This window comes from Balaenoptera borealis (genome assembly GCF_965194805.1).
Source record: "Balaenoptera borealis genome assembly, chromosome: 14".
Classification (NCBI taxonomy): domain Eukaryota; kingdom Metazoa; phylum Chordata; class Mammalia; order Artiodactyla; family Balaenopteridae; genus Balaenoptera; species Balaenoptera borealis.
In genome coordinates this window covers 12215386-12237493 of record NC_138875.1, presented here as the reverse complement: position 1 = coordinate 12237493, position 22108 = coordinate 12215386, and the positions used below count along the sequence as shown (strand labels likewise).

At 39.8% G+C, this 22108-nt stretch overlaps 1 protein-coding gene across 1 annotated transcript; it reads left to right on the top strand.

Moving 5' to 3' along the window:
• The first annotated feature begins 307 nt into the window (after positions 1-307).
• SERPINB12 (serpin family B member 12) lies at positions 308-16388 on the top strand. Its single transcript, XM_082355451.1, is given in 11 exon segments — positions 308-2008; positions 2012-2128; positions 4235-4369; positions 5131-5139; positions 5143-5241; positions 5245-5271; positions 6719-6743; positions 6746-6798; positions 6802-6835; positions 8358-8507; positions 9277-16388. Coding segments are annotated over 11 exon segments (1143 nt in total). The 5' UTR covers positions 308-1960; the 3' UTR covers positions 9723-16388.
• The last annotated feature ends 5720 nt before the right edge of the window (positions 16389-22108 follow it).

Below are 22108 nucleotides of genomic sequence, written 5' to 3'. Positions count from 1 at the left end.
CCGGTCAGGGAACTAAGATCCCACAAGCTATGCGGTGTGGCCAAAAAAAACCCCCCAAAAAACAAAAAAATTGGACCAAAAGCTAAACAAGGGGAGAAAGTACCCATATGTAGCAGGCATGTGTTTGATCAGCCGATACTACACTGAGGGGCAACTAAGTAGAAATAGTAGATATAGTAGAAAGAGCACTTAATTTGGACCAAGTACAAGTGGGCTTTGATACCTCACTTTTCTCATCTGTAAAAAGGGAGTGATAATATCTACCTTGCAGAGTAGGATTAAAGCTAACATATAAAAAATACATGTCTGGCACATTTTTAAAAAGTTACCCAATGTTATCTTTTTGAATCAGATTTTATAGACTAAAAAGGTCTATACTTAACTGGGAAGATGCTAAAGCCAGTGCATACCATTCAAGTCAATACACTATTTCTTAATGCTTACTATGTACCTTGTGTCTGGTGATAAAAACACAAATAAGAGGGCTTGCATTTCCATCTTGGAAAGTCACAATATCCATAGGCAAAAAGATAAAAGAAAGGACATCTCGTTTGAGAGGGCTAGGTCCAAGGTGAGAGCTACATAAGATTCTCTTGATGCTTCTGGAATAGATTATAGGTGGGGGGCAAGGAATCTGTCCTAAACAAGTCACTCTCTTGCTTGGGTTCACTGTTCCCTGTGGTTCTACACTGTCAAGAGAAGGTGTTAAACCTAATGACTTGTAAACCTCCAACATCTTTCAAGGTTTATTATCTCTCGAACAACATCAATAACTGACTTCAGAGCCTCACAGCTTGCAGGTTGCATATGGAATGAGTCAAAAGGAGGCGAGACTGTTACAGAGGACATGGCCCAGGACAACTGGCTGGCCATATCCAAAGTCGTAGGACATGGAGGGGAGAGGACAGGCAAAGACTTAGAAGGAAGAGGTGGAATGACAATTCCTTGGTTAACTTGACCTTGGGGAAATGGTAGCCTTTGACTTTATTTACCTGAATAAAGGCAGTTCTACAACAAAGTGGGTAGAATTGTGCTTCCCAAAAGATATGTTTAAATCCTAATTCCCAGTACCTGTGAATGTGACCTTATTTAGAAATGGGGTCTTTGCAGATATAATCAAGTTAAGATGAGATCGTGGTAGATTAGGGTGGGCCTTAAACCAATGACGAGTGCCCTTGTAAGAAAAAAGAAATTTGGACACACACACACACACTACACAGGGAAGAACACCGTGTGAAGATGGAGGCAGAGATTAGACCGATGCCTCTCAAGCCAAGCACTGCTGCCAAGGGTGGCTGGGAGAGAAGCACGGAACAGATTTTTCCTGAGATCCTCCAGAAAGAACCAATTCTGCCAACACCTTGATTTTGGATGTGTGGCCTCCAAAACTGTGGGGCAATCCATTTTTGTTGTTTAAGACTCCCAGTTTGTGATAATTTGTTATGGCAGCCCTAGGAAACTGATTCACACCACTAAATGAAAATAGATCTCGATCTGAATCAATATCACTATCAACATCTCTGTCTAAATACCAGAAGGATGGTGACCTTAGTATTCCAGTTTTTAATAACATATTGACTGATTGCGTATGCTTGCATCTCAGGTATTTAAAATGAGAACTGGGGCTTCCCTGGTGGCGCAGTGGTTAAGAATCCGCCTGCCAATGCAGGGGACACGGGTTCGAGCCCTGGTCCGGGAAGATCCCACATGCCGCAGAGCAACGAAGCCCATGCGCTACAACTACCGAGGCTGCACTCTAGAGCCCATGCTTCGCAACAAGAGAAGCCACTGCAATGAGAAGCCCGCGCGCAGCAACGAGGACCCAACGCAGCCAAAAATAAATAAATTTTAAAAAAATTAGAAAAAAATTAAAAATGAGAACTGTTTACCTACTATGCTCTGATCATCATTTTCTCTCTCTTGTTCTGTTTGTTTGCTTTAGACTGTCATCAGATTCACAATGGACTCTCTCATTGCAGCAAATACCAAATTTTGCTTTGATCTTTTCTGAAAGCTCAGCAAAGATGATTATCATAAGAACATCTTCTTCTGTCCTCTGAGCCTCTCTGCTGCCCTTGGCATGGTCCGCCTGGGGGCCAGAAGTGACAGTGCACGTCAGATCGACCAGGTGCGGATCCAGTGGTCCAGGTCCACGCTCAGAGTCAGACCCCAATCCTTCGTTGGCAGGCCTGGCTGTCCACGGCGCCCTGGGCTTGCTGGGAGCCGGGTCCGCCCTGGAGCCTTCATTTATCTCCTTGCCCTGCTTCCTCTTCAATCCCACCATCCTTCCAGGCTCAGTTAAGCCTCCACCTCCTTTAGGACGCCCCCCCTCCCCCACCTCACCAGTCGGACAGCTGTTCTCATCATTGCTCTGTCTCTGCCTGCATGTCTGGTGTTTTTTTCTCTCTATAGTTACTGATACCAATATTGCCAGTAATTTTTAATATGTGCATGTGTTTTCTCTCTCACTCATTCCATTACATAAAAATGTGTTAAGCACCAGTTGTGCATCCAGCGGCTAAAGATCCTGGTGTCCTCCTTGACTTCTTTCTTTCTCTCTCACTTCACACCAACTTTGTGAGAAAGGCCTGTTGGCTTTTCTTTTGAAATATATCCAGGACTCTGGCACTTCCCACCACCTCCCTGAGGTCTGCCCCTTCTAACCTGGATACGCTTCCTAATGGGCGGCCCTGCTTCCACTGACAGTGTTCTCCACCCAGATGCCAGAAATATCCTTTAAACCGAAGTCAGATCCTGTTTCCCATCAACTCAAAACCCGGACTTCCCATTCCCCTAATGATAGAAGCCCAAGTCCTTTCAACGACCCGTGAGAAGCGGGGATCTGAGTTCCAGATAACCTAGTGACTCTGTCTCTCCCTCCCCTCCCCTCACTCCAGCCACACTGCCCCCTCCTCCTCTCTTGGGAAATCCACACCCACTCCTGTTTTAGGGCCCGTGTTCCATTCCCTTTGCCTGTTGATGGTTCTTCCCCCAGGTAACTGATCTATAACTTACTTTCTCCTTCAGGACTTTGATCAGGGTTTACCTTCCCAGTGAGGTTTACTTTGATTTCTCAATCCAAGGCTGCATCCTGGCCCCCAACATTGTAAGATTCCTTCTTATCCTAGCTGCTTTCCCCACGTGGCATTTTCCACCTTCTAACATGCCACATGCAGTAATTAATTACTATGAAAAACGACATAGTTTTTCTATGCCTCCCCCACTAGAATGTAATCGCCCGGAGGGCAGGACTTTTTGTCCTAGAACAGAGCTTGGCTTATAGCGCAACCCAATACAAATTTGCAGAATGAATGAATGAAAGCGACAAGAACAACTCCCCAGTAAACCACAGGCTCCTGAGGCTGGTTTTACACTTCCCTGGATCTAGCCCAGAGAGCAGAAGTTAAGTATGAACACAGCCGTGGTCCTTAATATGGAGGAGTGAATTATTGGATTGAGGCAGAATGTGTTTAGGGTCATTCTACTTTATTCATTTACTTTGATTTGATGTGTTATTCCATTAGCTAAACTTGACTAGACTGTGGTTGGCATCCTGCAGGCCAGGTTTCAGATGTAGGCACTTGGGTGTCACCTGCCAGCAGACCTACCCTGAGTGGTGCCAGAGGCCCCCCCTTGTCTTCCATCTTTCTGCAAAGCTCTGGATAACTTGTCTTTTGCTTGATTGATTTGAAACTCTAGATCAGCACAGTCTAACACAAATATAATTTGAGCCACATATGTAATTAAAAATATTTTAGTAGCTATACTAAGGAAGTAAAAATAGGTGTGGCTAATTTTAATAATATATATTATTTAACCCAGTAGCTCCAAAATATTATCATATCAACATGTAATAAGTTAAAACATTTAAATGAGATATTTTATGTTCTTTTTTTTTCATACTAAGTCTTCAAAATCTGATGTGTATTTTACACTCACAGTCAATTCAGGCTGGTTCATAGCCACGTGTGGCTCTGGCTGCCTTGATATTCTTTTAGTTTGGTTACATTCATTCTTAAATGCAGTCCCAGGGGAGTAGCATTCCACTTACTTCCTCTCCATTCCACCTCACAGCCCTAGTCAAAGGAAACATGCACCTTTCTTTAAACTGTTGTTGAGTGTTTTGTTTGACTCTGTAATCATTGTCATTGCCACATGATAAAAATGTTTCTGAAGCCGTTCAGACTTCCTGCCGTTTGTAGTGTCTGAAAGACCCCATACCATTCTCACGCAGGCACTACACTTCAACGAAGTTTCCCGAAAGGAAAGCAAAGAACCGGGTCCCTGTCTGAAAGGAGAAAAACAAGAAGGGCGTGCTGACAGCTCTCTGGAAGGGCAGAAAGAAAGGACAGGGTCTCTGGCTCTGCAGGTGAGAGCCACCAAGAACTCCTGCCCCCCCTTACAAACATCTCCTCTGGGCTGTCCTATACTGGGTCACGGTTCTTAACCCCCAGCATTAGGTCCTGGCTGTCCTCAACAGCAATAACAATAGTAATAATCCCAAACGACCCACAATTCCTTTCTGATTATGCATCTTATAAGTGCTTGTCCGTAAGCTAGTTTCCTAAAGAGTACGATCTAGTATCTTCTGCTCAGGATAAAGAAACTTAGCTCATAGGCTCAGGACTCACCTACGTTTATAGGTCACGGGTCCCCAGGATGGAGCATGGTTGAGGATGAAGGGCCGTGAGAAGGGGGAGCAGCGACCCCTTACTCTCTCTCTCCACTTTTGCCTATTTTATTTCATGCTGAAATCTGTACTGACACACAAGGCTTTTATGGGTTGTCTTATACCAGGAGCAGTAAAGATATTCTCCAGGTTATATATCTGTCCCTCGATGTTAGGAAGTTTAAAAAGAGGGTGGAGAGATTATCTCTTTCTTGAATCTTTTTGAATACAGAGAAAAACAAGGCACACTGATCTAAGATATAGTGTGCATTGGGGAGCCCCCAGATATATATTTCCTGAATGATCTTGATCCCAACGTGGGAGCCAGGATGGGGACCACGTCTCACCCTCCATCCATCCCTCTCTTCTTCTCAGCTTGCTCGCCCACGTGGTAACCAAGTGAAATGACAACCTGCTTTAACTCTTGTCGTAAGATCACGTTTTATTTCTTCTATTATTAGGCCAAGTCTTAAAAGGATGAGAGTGGACTGCTCAGGTGCTACTTCGGGCAGCTTCTCTCCAAATTAGTCAGGATCAAAGCTGATTACAGCCTGAGTATTGCCAACAGGCTTTAAGGAGAGCAGGAATTCCCAATCCGTCCGGTGAGTTAGGCATGACCGGTGATTAAAGCTACCATATAACTTACTACTTAAAAATCAGCGAGGAGCTGGATTACTCACCTGCTGTCTAGAACACAAACCTCTGACAGGAGGATGTGATGACGGGGTGCCCAGGACCCACGCCTTCTGTTGCCCTCCTCCCAGTTTTCAACTTGAACACTTTAGAAGGTCCCCTGAGTGGAATAGGGCAGGGGAAAGAGGGTCACGTGACCCTCTTCGGAGCACGTTTGGGTTTGGTAACGGTGTTCTCTCTGACCTTGACAGTCTTTCCCAATCAAGGTGCCTGGTAGATGCACTTGATGTGGCCCCTCTTCCCGTTAGTCCCTCCCTCCCCTCTCAAGGCACTTCTCTAAAGTCGTCTTTTGTGCCACGATCAGGCCACCTGCCTATGAAATTGTACTCATTTAAGAAGACGAGCGGCTTAGCCGAAGGAGACTCCGTTTGGAGCCAAAAGACGCAAGTCTTGTCTCCGTGGCTAAAGGCTTTATACCTAGAGCAAGATGCCGCCGACTCTGGGCTTCAGTTTCCTCTCTCGCCACTAGAGGGAGCCACATACTTAGCAATAAACACGAGGGGGCTTGACCAATGGCAAAGGTGGGATACAGAGGATTAGGGCTGGCTTAGTGAGGGGCGGGGGAGGAGGGGGACGTCCCTGATGGTGGCCCGGTTCGAGCCCTGCTTGGGGAAATAAGATCCCACATGCCACACCGCATGGCCAAAAAAAAAAAAAAAAAAAGAAAAATGACGGGGGTAGCGTACTTTGACCAAAATTAGTATATTCTCTTAAAATGGAAACGAGATTTTATATGCTGTTTTTTTTTTTTAAAACTAGCTTTATTGAAGTATAAATTCATATAACATACAACTCACTTATTAAAAATGCACACAGCAATGGTTTTGGTATATTACATTAAAATTTTTTAAAATCGTGGTAAAATATCTATAACATAAAAATTGTCATTTTGACCTTTTCTAAGTATACAGTTCAGTGGTATTAATTACATTCATGTTGTGTAATGATCACCCTATCTATTTCCAAAATTGTTCGTCACTGTAAATAGAAACTCTGTACCATTAAGCAGGGTTCTAATACTTAAAAAAATAAAGCATTTTACAGCGAAGTCTCTAAAGTTACTTGCTATTTGTCTTGTGATGTCTCCACAAATGGAACGTCCAAATCTGGTAAGAAAGGTTTGTGTCGTTTTAACGATGGACTGCTCCACGAATAAGCATTTTATACCCTAAATTATCACTACAGCCACTGAAATGTCTCTGGCTAATTAAGATTGGGGATACATAGAGACCACATGCACCCAGTGTAAATGACTAGACACTTCTTTCTCATTAGGCTTCTCATGACTGCCTCACTCCTAACTATTAGCGTAAGTATGATTTTATTTCACTATTTCCATTTATTCCAATTTATCAGGAATACTCAGATGGCGTGATTCAATTTTACACACGACGACTGAAAAGGTTGTTTTCCAGAAAGACACTGAAAAATCCAGGTAAGAGATTAACTTCTGGGTGGAATCTCAATCCCAAGATAAGAAATAACCCAACACAATGGAGGTGGTATTCTTTTCCATTTAAAAGAAAAAAGTCAGCCCAGCTTTTCAGATTGTTAGTCTGTTGGGACCAGATGCTCACATGTGTGGATTGGGTCCAAAGCTTGTTTTGCACGTGTCACAGTTAAAATGCTTAGATGCTATGGTTTATTTCTGGTCCTTTGCTCCATCATGAAGGTGAGATGCCTTTCAGCCAAGCACAATGCCAGCAGGATGTCAACTATTTCCATTTTTTAAAAAGGGTCAGTAGAAAAATGGTGAAGATAATCTAGTTATTCAGAGGGAAATGGAAATAATAAAATCCTAATTCTTATCAACTTTTCACTACATTTATAGGTGTTTTCTTAGTGAAGGAATGATGGTGTTAAGTGGTGGAAATTTGAGTTCAACATAAATGGAATCATTTTTTAATATGAAACTGCCCTGTCTGCCCTTTCCTTGGGGGAGGCACCCAAACTCCAAAATTATTTCTCCTTACTTCTTCAACAGTGCACAAAAATTGCCCTTCTTTCAAGGTTCCATTCATTTGCCAGAAGGAAAACTGGTTCACTAAAAAAATTCATACCAAGGCATGAATATCTAGTTTCTTCTTAGTTAGTTACTTTCCCAGCATCCTTCAAGTGTAGTTAATGTCAGCATCATCTATTACTATGGGATTTGAGTGTAAATCTCCTTGAGGTGGAAGAGTCTTCTCATCTTAAGGCTGAGGCGTGCATTCAAGTACATGATGACGTGGTATTTTGAGGTGGAAAAGGATGCATACTGAAGATGGACCATTGCCTGATAGCATGGGCTTTTCCAGTCTGCTGCAGGGCTGTGTTCTTGCAGAAGGAGCCCAGGGCTGCGCCAAGAGTGGGAAGGACCCTGGATTGATCTCAGCCAGTCTTGCTACTTTTTGGCTGTGTGACCTCACATCTCATGGGCTGTAGTTTATTCTTCTATAAAGAAGGGATAACAATACCTTATTTCTCATGGTTGATGTAAGATGGAATGAGAGAGGGCATGTGAAAGTCCCTACAAAATAGGATTTATATAATGGCTAGTACATATATATGCATTTTTGTTTATACGTAAGCATATTAACTCTGCTGTGATGAATGCTTGAGATAGGAAGTTTACACAGTAGTTTTTTTTCTCGAGGAGATTATAATAAAATCAGGTGGCAAGATCTACACTTTGAAAGATCAATCATGACATAAGAAGTCTGATGACAATTCGATCCACAGTGATATAATCAAGAAATTCTCTCAGTGACAGTGCCCTGAATTGGATCCCCCTTGGGGATGAGTAAGAGGGTCCTTCCCCCATCACTCCCACTCTCACCTCTACTTTCACTCCACCCAGGACTAAGGGTGGTTTAATTTTATTGGATTCGTTCTTGAATGAGACATGCTCTAGCCTTGGGGATATTAAACTGCATTAAAGAAAATCTGGCTACATGATTACTTTTGCTATAATTCATATTTAGGATATTCCTTGGAAACTTTCTTTTTTTTTAAGGTAAAATCAAGGAACTCTGTAGCAAGGGCGCTATCAACAATTCGACCATGCTGGTGCTGGTGAATGCTGTTTACTTCAAGGCCAAGTGGGAAAAATATTTTGACTGTGAAAACACAGTTGATGCGTTTTTCTCTCCAAGTGAGGTACTGTACTAGAGCACACAGTTTTCTAGATATTCCACTCACAATTTCCACTAAGAGTGATTGGCAGTATGTATACTCGAATCTAAAACTTAGGTCTCTGGGTTACAACTTACATTTATAATAAGAGCATTTTGTTATTGAATATCCTGACTTCTGGCTCTAACTCACAATATTTTTCTGTAGCTCAGTTAGAGACCCTTTAGGCAAATCCTCTTTTTTGGTCCACGTGCCTTGACAGAAGTGGAGATGCTGATGTTGAAATAGATTGCTTGTGAGGTAGGAATTAATAAAGGCTGGGGAAGCTCAGCCTGGCGGGCAAAGAGATAAAGATAGAGGGAGAGTGAAAGTGAGAGAGAAATACAGGGAGATGGGAGAACAGGTGTAACAATGAGAATAATAACCATTATTCAAAATTTATCATGTGCTAGCACTATATTAAGTACTTTACATACATTATTTTCTTTAATCCTTGCAAAACCCGAATGGTATTATCTCTGTTTTATAGAAGAGGAGGTTGAACTTCAGAATATTAAGGCTTGGTCAAACTCACCCAGCTTAATCAAGCGAGCTTTGCTGGGCTTTGAACACTAGCCTGTCAGACACCGAAGAACACAGGAACCCAAATTTTCCTATAACTTTTAAATAGGAAAGAGATTTGCTTGGAGGTGTTTTGAGTGAAATCAGAGGATTTTGAGGCTTAGGGAAAGACCTTGAGGACGGTTGCCAACTATGGAGATAGACTCAGGCCCTTTGAAGTATTTGGGGCATCCTTGCAGGCACATCCTCTGACCCGAACATGATTTTCTTCCTCTTGAGGCTTGAAAGGAATATCACTTATGGAAAACTCGTGGCCTGGAGCAGTTCAGAAAATATGTCAGCAAAAAGTGTAGCTGTCTCCTTCCCCCAGTTCACCCTGGAAGACAGCTATGATCTCATTCCTGTTCTATGGGACATGGGTATCACAGATACCTCTGATGAAGCAAAGGCTGACCTTACTGGAAACTCCCCAAGTCCCAGTTTGTACCTGTCAAAAGTTGTCCATAAAACCTCTGTGGAGGTGGATGAAAATGGTATCCAGGCAGCCGCAGCCAGTGGTGGTGTTGGCAAGGAATTGTCCTTACCATCGTGGGAGACGTTTAATGCTAATCACCCTTTTCTCTTTTTCATCAGACACAACAAAACCCAAACCATTCTCTTCTATGGCAGGGTCTGCTCTCCTTGAAAGGAGCACATTATCTAGTACTTGGGAGCTGGAAGAAAGTGGCAATACAATCCTCCCCTGGTATCACACGGGCATTTGTGTTTTTGCTGATATCTAAAGCTGACGGAATTCTAGCACAACTCCACGCTCCCTTCCTCCAGCCACTGGTCCTCACTTGTCCTGACCTTTCTCTCACCCTGTAGCAGATTTTCATCTCAGTCCATTAGTATCAAAGGGTCCTTGCTCCCTCCCTAAGCTTTCACCACCCTAAGCTTTCAAGCATATAAATTCACCCCCTGTGACCTGAAGGTCAACGTAATTGAGGAAGATATTGATTCTAAGTTACTGACCTCCTTATGAAGGAATCCTGAAAGTTCAAGTCATTAGACCACATCTAGGAAATAGCAAACTCAGAAAACGCTTTACCATGGGTGGCAAGAGAAAATGTTTCAGTGGGATCTGTTTTGGAAACTCAGCTCTATTTCTGCAGCAGTTGAAATCCTGGTGCATCAGTGGGCGAGACGCCCCGCCTCTTCCTCTTCCGTCTTCTGCTGCACGGAGGGTGTCCCATGAGGGGCTTCTCACTTGGGCTTAGGGGGGATTTCAGTGACAGCGCAAGGGTGTAAGACTCCCCAGCCAACGTGCGTTTTGCACAGAGCAGAATGGTATTCGTCTTGTGAATCTGACATTGACTCAGGAGAGTGGTGAGTGGATTGAAAAGAGACGAGTTTCAGTTTTCCTTATAGAGTCTCCTACGCCATCATCATGAAACTCTTCCCCTGTCTCTTCTTCACCCCCATCCTCAGAGAATTCTCCTCTGGAGTTACTCCTAAATACCCAGCATGTTGAGGGTGGGAGAGAAGCGCTGCCCTCTCTCTGGGCTCCCCATTCTCCTCTCTCTGTCCTCTGGCCACGTGGACCGATTTGTCCTCCCAGAGGTCTCATGAGAGCAGGCCTGGGCATGATGTTCAGGGAAACCCTTGTCAGGAGGGCTATTGGCGTCCTCTCAACTGAAAGCCTGACAACAGAGTGTTCAAGACTCCAGGACCCCAGGACCTTTGTTCTCGGATGTGTTGGTCCAAGTTCTGGAGCTCTGCCTCAGTTGCACGTTTTGGAATGACAACTGACACACCTAACTCAAGGAATCGGTCAGTTTCTCTTCCGTAAAGGTGAATTTCTGGTCTTGGTTGTGGCCCAGTTTCCCTGCCCTGTGACCGTCCTCCTCCCAGTTGCCACTGTGTTGGTTAAATGTGGCTGTAGCAGTTTTTAAAGGAAAAGGTAGGTTAACTTCACCTTCTCTCCTGCCAGCCCGCCCCTAGTTCTCTCACTAGTGTTTTCGTTGTGCTGGAGAAGACAACTGTCACGTTCTTCATAGAGGCTTCTCATGGTCAAAACTTGTTCATGGTATAAAATTTTCTCATTGGTAACATAAGGCTGTTATTCCTGGTCCTTTACCCAGAATGCATGTGCCACACATCAAATTTATCTCAGATTATCAAAAACATAGTCTCTCCTGCGGTTCCTTTTGGGAATAATGTTTTGAGGGCTGATTCCGTGCTGACCTGGCACCACAGCTGGACACTGAGTGAATAACCATGACCTATACTATAGGTCTGGCTTTGTCTGGCATTGCTTTTGTTCTTATTGTTTTCCTTGATAAGCATATTTTCTCATTTGTATTGGGATTTTTCAGAATTTTAATCATGAGGGGAAAATGAATCTATTTACAATAAAGAGAAAGTGTGATTCTTAAATCTTTCTGTAAGTCAGTAAACACATTATTTTTACTGATCTGTGATTGATTAAAATGTTTCCTAGTGAATAAAGCACTTTTGTCATTAGTTAAAATATGTTTGATGTGTTACCAACTGACTTTTTTTAGTGACATAAATACTTTAAAGTTCATCTAAAAATGTAGAAATACATATGCTATAAAGCTAACAATTCTTCTCAGTTATGTAAGAATAATATATCTTGTGCTAGTAATAATTTTTTTCCCAACTTTCCACCATAATTACATATGAAGGCACACAAAAAAGATGAAAACTCACAACAATTCTGAAATCTAAGAGTGATGGCGAATGGATCATTATAATAAGGGGAACGTTTCTGCTGACTACACGTTGATGGGGCTGGATGGAAAGGCGTGGTTGAGGGGTGACCTAATCATGCCCCCGCTGTGTCAGCCTGCCTTGTTTTCTTCCTAGAACTGCCTTCCACTGAATTCAGAAACACAAAATCTCTGCCAGTCTCAGCATGGGGCACCCATCTCTCTACTTCACACTTGCTGCTGTCTCCCAGCCTCTGCCTTTCTAATCAATCTGTTTTCTTTCTGCAGACATTGAAAGACTGAATGAAACTCCCCACGTTTGACTCGGAGGAAGGTGAGGACAGGCATTGGTGCTTTCCATCCTAGGCAGTTTAGTCATTGCAAGTGAAGTCCTTTTGTTGCGACAAGAATAAATAGAGCCCTGGTGGCGATGTTCTTGGGTTTGTATCGTTCACCTGCCCTCTCTGTTGAGGGTGTCAGAGAGTCAGGCCATCCAGAGAGGGGAGGGTTCTAACTTAGTGCCACAGAACCACACGAGAGGGACGCCTATGAGACGCTGGGAATTAAGCTCAAAATTAGGATCCCTTTGACTCTTTATTCTTCTCACACCAGCAAGGATAGAAAGGAATGAAAATGTGCCATTTGCAGAGACATGGATGGACATAGAGACTGTCATACAGAATGAGGTAAGTCAGAAAGAGAAAAACAAGTATTGTATAATATAGCTTACATGGGGAGTCTAGAAAAATGATACAGATGAATTTATTTGCAAAGCAGAAATAGAGACATAGACGTAGAGAACAGACATATGAATACCAAGGCGGGAAGGAGGGTGGCTTGAACTGGGAGATTGGGATTGACATATATACACTATTGATACTATGTATAAAATAGATAACTAATGAGAACCTGCTGTATAGCACAGGGAACTCTACTCTGTGCTCTGTGGTGACCTAAATGGGAAGGAAATCCAAAAAAGAGGGGATATATGTATAGGTATAGCTGATTCACTTTGCTGTACAGCAGAAACTAACACAACATTTGTAAAGCAATTATTTTCCAATAAAGATAAAAATAAAAATAAAAAAAACTTAAGGGCTTCCCTGGTGGCACAGTGGTTGGGAATCTGCTTGCCAGTGCAGGGGACATGGGTTCGAGCCCTGGTCTGGGAAGATCCCACATGCCACGGAGCAACTGGGCCCATGAGCCCCAACTACTGAGCCTGCGCGCGTCTGGAGCCTGTGCTCCGCAACAAGAGAGGCCGCAATAATGAGAGGCCCACGCACTGCATTGAAGAGTGGCCCCCACTTGCCGCAACTAGAGAAAGCCCTCGCACAGAAACGAAGACCCAACACAGCCATAAATAAATAAATAAATAGATAAAATTAAAAAAAAAAAAAACAAAAAAAAACTTAAAAAAAAAAAGAGTGGCCAGTGGGGATCGAGAACTCAAAGAGCAGGATGAGTATGAGGCAGGCAGCCATTGTGGCGGCAGGATTGGGCACTTCACTAGGAGCAGACGGGCAGGTGTGCATCTTTCTGCCCCTGCCTTGTGCTACACCACAGAGTGACAGAGGTCTCTGCCTCCAGGCTGGAGCAAGTAAGTGTGTCTGGGCATAGAGGCATCCCAGTGCCGTCAGAAGGCTGTCCGTATTGAAGAGGAGGACAAGTTCCCACTCAGGGGTTATGAGCTCCTAGTACCCTTGCCTGGAAGCCCACGCAGCCTCTCCCGCTCCTAAGTTGCCAAAGCAAATTGTGGTAGCCGCAAAAACGCGTTCGTAGACGGTCTAATGAGGAGTCTCAAGTAGAGAGACAAGCATATAACCGAGATCACCAAATGGTTGGGGGAAATAACCACTTGAAAGAAAAACAACCTCCAAAGAGTTAATCGGTCGAACAAGAGACATCAAAAAATACGAAATAAGAACAGGGGATTATTAAAATATTCATTTAGGGTTCCTGGAAATAAACGTCGTTATTACGAAAGGTCAGTAAATTGACTGAGGAACACAGCTGAAAAGTCAGTTGGCAGATTTGATCCGTGGAATTCTACAAAACTATGGAGTAAAAAGATAAAGAGAGAAAGTACTTTGTTAAGAGCCCTGCAAGGTAGTTGAAGAAATTTCAGCATTTATCAGTGAGCATTTCAGGAACAGAGAGAGCTGAGGGGAGAATGTACTCAAAGATCATCAGAAAAGAAAATGTAGAGAATTAAAAGCAAATTCATGCAGGCTGAAAGGGCCCATTGAGAACTTATGCTTCCACACTGTGGCAGAATTATGGAAGATCAAGGAAAAAAGTAAGTGTTCCAGAAGCACTGTGAGTTAGAAGAAATATAATTCATAAAATGGAACAGGGATCAGATTGAGTTTAGGATTCTCTTTGTCTCTGCCAGAAGACAGAGCAATACTTTTAGGTTCTGAGAGAAAAAAAATTATGAAACGAAAATATGTACCAGTAGAAACTATTATTCAAGTGTGATGGTAAAGGCATGACTAGGGACCCTAAGTTTAGTACCTGCAAACTTTAGCCTAAAAGAATATCTGCTCTACTCCAAAAAAATTTAAAAGATGAATTGGAGAAGAAAATGTGGGATATGAGGAGTGATGCCAACAAAGGAACAAAAAAAGAATAAAACATTATTTAAGCCTAAATTAGAATTGACAAATTAAGATTCAGATGATCTCAACATGAGAGGTGGGAGATGGTGGGATGAGGAGTGAGGAGGGAACTAGAGGCATAGGAATAAAACCTCTTATTATAGTTCAGGGGACGGTGGGGAGAATAGATGATCCCTACATGTTAATAGGAAATTACGTTCAGTATTTGTGTTAAACCTAAGGATGACCAGTTGCAGAACTAGGATAGGCTGCATAACTGCCAAAACATGAGGTGGCAAAAAGAATGAAGAACACTTGATCAACTCAAAGAAATGTGAAAAAAGAAGAAAAGACAAGAAAGCATGGTAATACATAAAACAAGATGACAAATAAGTCCAAATATGACTAGTCCCAAGAAATGTGAATGAGTTAAATTGGACAGTAAAGACATACTGAATTAAAAATACAAAGATTTATTTATAGACTATTTATAGGAGACAATAATAACAATAATAAGATTAAAATAAAGGTAGAGAAAAAGAGATACTAGAGAAATATTAACAGGAGGGAAGTGAGAATAGGAACAATATCAGATAAAAACCTAATCAAAGTCTAAAACAATAATAGGGATTAAAGATAAATGTTTCACTTTGATAAAAGATGCCATTTATCAAAAACAAAAAATGATATCACTTAAGAGTATAATTTCTAAATACAAATAGATACAAATAAAGGAAGAAATTGAAAAATCAACAAAAATAGTGAATAACTTTAATACATTTTTTTCTACATAGCAATTCAAGTAGGAAAAAAAGCTACTCACAGGAAAATGTAAAACTTTTAATGCACTTATTAGAAAACAAGAAACAATTAAAACACTAATTAAGATTTTCCCCCAGAAGTTTGAAAAGAGAACAATACACTTAAGCCCCTGTAAAGGTGAAAAGAGTGAAAATAAAGGCAGAGATTTAAAAAAATGGAAGACAAAAGCTTAAAAAAGGAATTCGAGGTATGATAAAAAGAAAGACTATAAAGACATTAACGAACAATCTAGGAATAAGAAGTGACATGTTATTTTGGGTTTGTGAAGGTTTATCTTTAGAGGAAATTCCTAGGAGCAAAATTGCTGGGACAAAATGCTATTATTGCCTATGTGACTTTGTTAGCTATTGCTGAATTCATAGCATAACGGCTATACCATAGCACTCCAATTAGCAATGTGAGTAGGTGCTTGTTTCCTTATAAACATGCCCACAGAATGCTGTAAAACCTTTGGATTTTTGCCAAACAGATAGACAAGAAAAGATATATTAGTATAGATTTAATTTGGGTATCTCTTGTTTTGAATGAACTTGAGCTTGTTATCATATGTTCAGTCTTTTTTTATCTTTTCCTGTGTAATATATATTCATATTTTTTGACTGTATTTATGTAGGTTTTTTTCCCCTTGATGTTGTCAACTTAAAAAAAAAAAGCACAACGTGAGGGTTGTGAGTTAAGTTTCATCTGGGGCAAAATGAGGACTGTAGCCTGGGAGACAGCAACTCAGATAGCTCTGAGAAACGGCTCCAAAGAGGCAGGGGTGAAGGCCAGTATATACGTGATTTTGGTGAAGGCAGCCCATATTTTTTGCAGAAGGTTTCTGCTAGTCATGAGGAGCAGTCATCACCATGAAGGATTTTAGTGTTTTTCTGGAAATGAGGAGATACAAGAATCGGGCTCATAAAATTGGCTCCTGAAAATATCTAACTATCTGAAGACCTGTTCTGCCAGTTTTTCCCAGAGCAGAGCGCCTCATTTCTGCTCTCCACCCTGAACTCCTGGCAGGGGGTGTTGGAGGTCAGCAGCTGCAGCAGCATATGATTTAATCCTCGTAGAGGTAGATGGCAAGTGCCCATGGCGAGTGCCAGTTTGTAGCTGACAATGTTTAAGAGCTCCTTATGAGTTAGGAAAATTAACTCTTCATGTTAGAATTAGCAAAAACTTTTTCTTGGGTTGTCATTTCTCTTTGACATTACTTATCGTATCTATTTTTCCTTTGGCCAAAAAAAAAAAAAAAAACCCAAAAACTAAATTAAAATTTTTGCATGAGCTGAATTGATCAATCTTTTCCTTCATTGCTTCAGGCTTGCCCCACATCCAGGTTGTAAAAGAATTTACCCATTTTCCCCCCCATTACCTATAAGATTTCAGTTTAAAAAATTTAGATGTCTGGTCCCAATGGAATTTGTTCTGGCGTAGGAGGTGAAGTATGGATCCAATTTTTATCTTTTTCCAAATGGCTATCCAGTTGTTCCAATACCAGAATTTGAGGTACCACATTTATTGGACATTAAATTTCTGTATGTGCTTCCTTCTTTTTATGAACTTTTTGCCCTGTTCCATTGGTCTGTCTACCCATGTGCCAGCATCACAATATTTTAATTATAGAGATTTTATTGCTTTCCTTTTCAAAGTTTTTCTACGTATTCTTGTCTGCTTATTTTTTCATATGAACTTTAGAATCGTTTTGTCTTGCTGTTTACTATTTTTTCTCTTTTGAATTTTTCCTTATGGTATTTAGGAAAGTTTGTATTTTTTTTGTTTTAGATGTTGCTTTTTATCATTACATAATGACATTACACTTTTTAACTTGCTTAGGTTTTTATTATTTTTAAATGATATCTTCTGACTCTCATCTATTACCGGGGCAATAGCCAATGGACTTATTTGACCTTCTCATTTTTTTCTAGCATCTTCTCCCACATTTTGAGTCGTGTTATTTCTGCTTTGGTGGAACATATGAAACTTAGAGTATTTACATGTTACTTTTCCACCCTTATCCCCGAATTTGTTTTAGTCCTAGAGCTACAATAAAATATATTCATGCTTACTACTACCAGCTTTTTGCTGAATCTTCCCCAGTCATTTTTGCTGTTTTTGGATGAAGCTTATCCTCTGGTAAGTATCTCAAGAAGGGCTAACAAATATAATATTCTTGAAACCCTTGACTGTTTAACACTGTTTCCCTATGGTCTTCTTTAAAAAATTAATTTATTTTTTTTTAATTGGGTTGTAGTTGTTTACAACGTTGTGTTAGTTTCTGCTGTACAGCAAAGTGAATCAGTCATACGTATACATATATCCCCTCTTTTTTGAATTTCCTTCCCATTTAGGTCACCACAGAGCATTGAGTAGAGTTCCCTGTGCTATACAGCAGGTTCTCATTAGTTATCTATTTTATACATATTAGTGTATATATGTCAATCCCAATCTCCCAATTCATCCCACCCCCCCTTTCCCTCCTTGGTGTCCACATGCTTGTTCTCTACCTCTGTGTCTCTATTTCTGCCTTGCAAACAGGTCCATCTGTACCATTTTTCTAGATTGTAGAGACGTGGATGGACCTAGAGACTGTCAAACAGAGTGACGTAAGTCAGAAAGAGAAAAACAAATATCGTATAATCTCTATGGTCTTGATTCATAAAAGGGAACTTGCTGGGATATAAGATTTTTGGTTTGGATTTACTTTGAGTTTCTTTAAATATTGTTCCACTGATTTGTATGTTGCTCTCAAATCTGATGTCAACCTGATTTTCTTTACTTTATAACGAGTTGATTCACACCACCACCCCCCCTCCCCCCGGACCCTGCACACCCTCGGGAGATGGATGTTAAAGACTAATCCTTTTTCTAAAATACGCCTTAGACTTGGTTGTTCAGGGTCAATTTCCCAGGTACACTGTAGGCCCTTTCAATATGTAGATTCAGGATTTATTTTAATTTGGAACGCTTTCTTGGATGATAGTTCTAAATATTATTTCTCCTCCACTGTTTTATTTTTGTGTTTAGAGACTATACATATTTAGACTTGCTTGGTTTCTATTTCTAACCCAATCTCTCTGTTCCTTTGACTCCTTCTTTACTTTGTTTTCCTGCTCTAGGCTATTTTTATTTCTCTTCTCTATGTTCCTTATTGTACTTTCTCCTATAGACGACTTGTTATTTCATCTGATTACTGAGATGATTTTATTTCTATACTTTCTTGGGTTCAGACAGAGCTCCTGACACATCTTCCTTTTTGTTATTGTTGCTGTTGATTTCTATTCTGAGTTTTTGACATGATGATTTGTAGCATTCATCGTGTTTACAATTGCTTTACAAATGATATTTATTTTGTAAGGTAGCTTTATGTTGTAGCTTTTTTTTTTTTTTTTTTTTTTTTGCCTCGTGGTTGATTTCTTGGAGAATATTTTCATCAGCTGAAAAGTTTTTGATTTTCACTCTTTTCTTCTTAAAGTAGTTTTACATATTTGTTGAGCACCTTTTTCTGTTCATATTAAAATGTAGGATTTTGGACTAAAAATGACAGATAACTTTGCAAAGGCAATTTGGGTTCCTCACTGTTTTTTGGTTCAAGGGTGCCCTCTTCAGTTGGTTAAGTTCAGCTTTTAAAACAAATGGTGCCTTATTGCTAGACTTGTTGATCTGAGCTATGTGCACAGAGATTTGAAATTATTCTGAGGAACGGTTTCCACCAGAGGAATAAACATTGGTAAAGAGAGACCAAGCCATTATTCAGAGACTTTATGATCATTTTTTATGGAAAATCTAAGTGAATTAGCTGACAATTTACCTAATAAGAAAGTTCTTTAAGATGTTCAGCTAGATATCCAAAATTAAAAACAAAACAAAAAAAACCAGTAATAACTATTGGCAAGTTCAATGTTTTATTTAATTCATAAAACTCAATTCTATTTGAGATTTTTCTTATTACTTATTTGTTTATTTATAGTATGCATCTCCCTAATAGAATGTGAATTTAATGATAGAAGGGATCTTTTATGTTTTATTCATTGATGTACATCAGTACCGAAACCAGTATGTGTCACAGAGAAGATGCTCAAAAATATGTGTTGAATAAATGAATGAATGGAAAAACCAAAGAGCTTCTTCACAAGCATATCAAAACAATAAATATCTATGAATAAATCTAACAAGAAATGTGTTTTTGTGATGAATAACACAATATGGAAATATTATTTTTAATATTTTATATAAAAATATAGCTCAATGAATTATCAAAAAGTGAACATCCATTAAACCACCACTCAGGTAAAGAAACAAAATATTATCATCACCTAATCCCTCCTTGTGTCTCTTTCCAATGATTATTTCCTTCATCCTCCTTAAAATATAACTAGTATGTTGACTTGTATCACCATAATTTAGTTTTGCCTTCTTTGGAATTTTATCTATGTAGAATCAGAGTATGTATTCTTTTGCATTTGGATTTTCTTGTTTAATGCTGTTGGTGAAATTCATCCATTTGTTATCTGCAGCTTTATTTCATTCATTGTCATTGCTATGCAGTATTTCAGTATGTGAATGTACCATCCTTTCTTTATATGGTTGTACATGCCTCTTGGTACCCGTGAGCACATACTTCCGTTGGGTGTACACCTGAGGTGGAATTGCTGGTCATAGGGTATGTGTATATTTAACTTTAATAATGTTTTTTGAATAATGAAAGCTTTTAACTTTTATGTAGCCAATTTATTAATCTTTACCATTAATGTAAATACTTTTGTTGTGTTTCATGTAGTTCCGCAATTCACTTAGAATTGATGTTTTGTATATGGTATGAGGCAGTAGTTAAGACTTATTTTTACCCCATACGATCATCCAACTGACTCAGCATCAAGATTTATTTTTACCACATACGATCATCCAGCTGACTCAGCATCATTTATTGAAAACTCAGCTCTTTCCCCACTGCTCTGCAGCAACGTTTTTTAAAAAAGTCAAGTGTGCACATATAAGTAGACACTTTTCTGGGCCTTTGTTCTGGCCTACCCTTTGCCAAAACAACACTTAATTATTTAATGGCAAGTCTTGCCATCTGATAGAACAGGTCTTACCTCCTCCTCCTTCAGGAATATTTTGCCTATTCTTGGTCCTCTGCTATTTCATATAAATTTGGAATCAGCTGGTCAATTTTTTGAAAATGAAACCTCTTGGGATTTCATTTGAGATTGTAATAATCCATTTTGGAAGAACTGACATCTTTAGAATACTGAGTCTTCCAAACCATGAATAAAATACATCCTGCTATTTGCTTAGATCTTCTTAATGTTCCTATATTACGTTTGATCTTTTTCTACATACAGGTTAGCACATTTTTCATTTTTAATAAGTTTGAGGTGCTTTTTGATATTCTTTTAAATTGTACATTTAAGAAATTTTCAATTTCTAACTGTATGTTGCTAGTACATTAAAATATTTGATTTTTTTGACTACTGACCTTGCATTCAGCAATTTTGCTAAACTCACTTTTTAATTCTTATAAAGTATGTGTTGATTCCTTTGTGAATGATAATTTTGTTTTTTCATTTTGAGTGTCTTGAAACTTTTAGTTAACTAATGAATTAATCAATCAATTGCCTTATTGCACTTGCTAGGATCTTTGGTTCAGTTTTGAATGGAAATAGTAAGAGTGGGCATACTTATTCTGTTTTTGATCACAAACAGAATGCTGGTTTTCTCTCTCTCTCTTTCTGCATTTCTTTCTATGTATAAACTCCAGTGAAGAACATGTAAGATAAGCATGTTTCTTGCTCAATATGTAAAGATGCCAATGTCTGCTGCATTTACGTGCCAGTTCTGAAGAGTCCCCATCTAAATTCCCAGAGGGTTTTTCGTAGGCCTTTCCCCATTTTCAAATCAACTCAGTCATACCTGGCCCACTGGAGAAAATACTCCCACGACATCCTACTCTTTTTTAAAAATTTTATTTATTTATTTATTATTATTCTTATTATTCTTTTGGCTGTGTTGGGTCTTCGTTTCTGTGCAAGGGCTTTCTCTAGTTGCGGCAAGCGGGGGCCACTCTTCATCGCGGTGCGTGGGCCTCTCATTGCGGAGCACAGGCTCCAGATGCGCAGGCTCAGTAGTTGTGGCTCACGGGCCCAGTTGCTCCACGGCATGTGGGATCTTCCCAGACCAGGGCTCGAACCCGTGTCCCCTGCATTGGCAGGTGGATTCTCAACCACTGTGCCACCAGGGAAGCCCCATCCTTCTCTTTATATCAATCCATTATTTCACCAAGGCTTCAATATCTTCATCTGCTCACATCATATGCCAGTCAACCCGAGCAGCCATCGAAAGCTCACTAGCCGTTTAAGGGCTCAGAGCAGCAAGATATTTAGGAGAGAGAGATATGCAGTGGTGTGAAAAAGTTTACATTAAAACAAGAAAAATGGATATTCAATGTGATTGCAACTGTATAATATATATTATATTATGTATTAATATAATATAAATTTTATCATAATATTATAGTTATATATAATTTATATACAATAGTATAGAAATTATATATAATACATATGTAGACAAAGATTAGAGGGGAATAGTCAAAAATGAAATAATATGTATCGATAGAGTAAGAAATGACTTATTTCTCACCTTTAAAAATTCATTTAATGCTACTGAGTTTTCATACATACACAGATAATTTAAATAGAGAAATATAAGACAAGTGCCTGGTATATAAAGATAACAGCTGAGTGAAATGAAATTTCTATTTTCATTTGTTACTCAAACTAATGATTTCTGACTGATATACATTAGCGTTACACTGTTTCAAATTTTTATGGATAATCATGCCATTTTTCCCTCCTTTTTTTTTTTAATAGATTATAGATAAAATAACTCCCAAGAAATTAATAGAATGGACTAGCCCAGGGCATATGGAAGAAAGGCATATGAACTTGCAC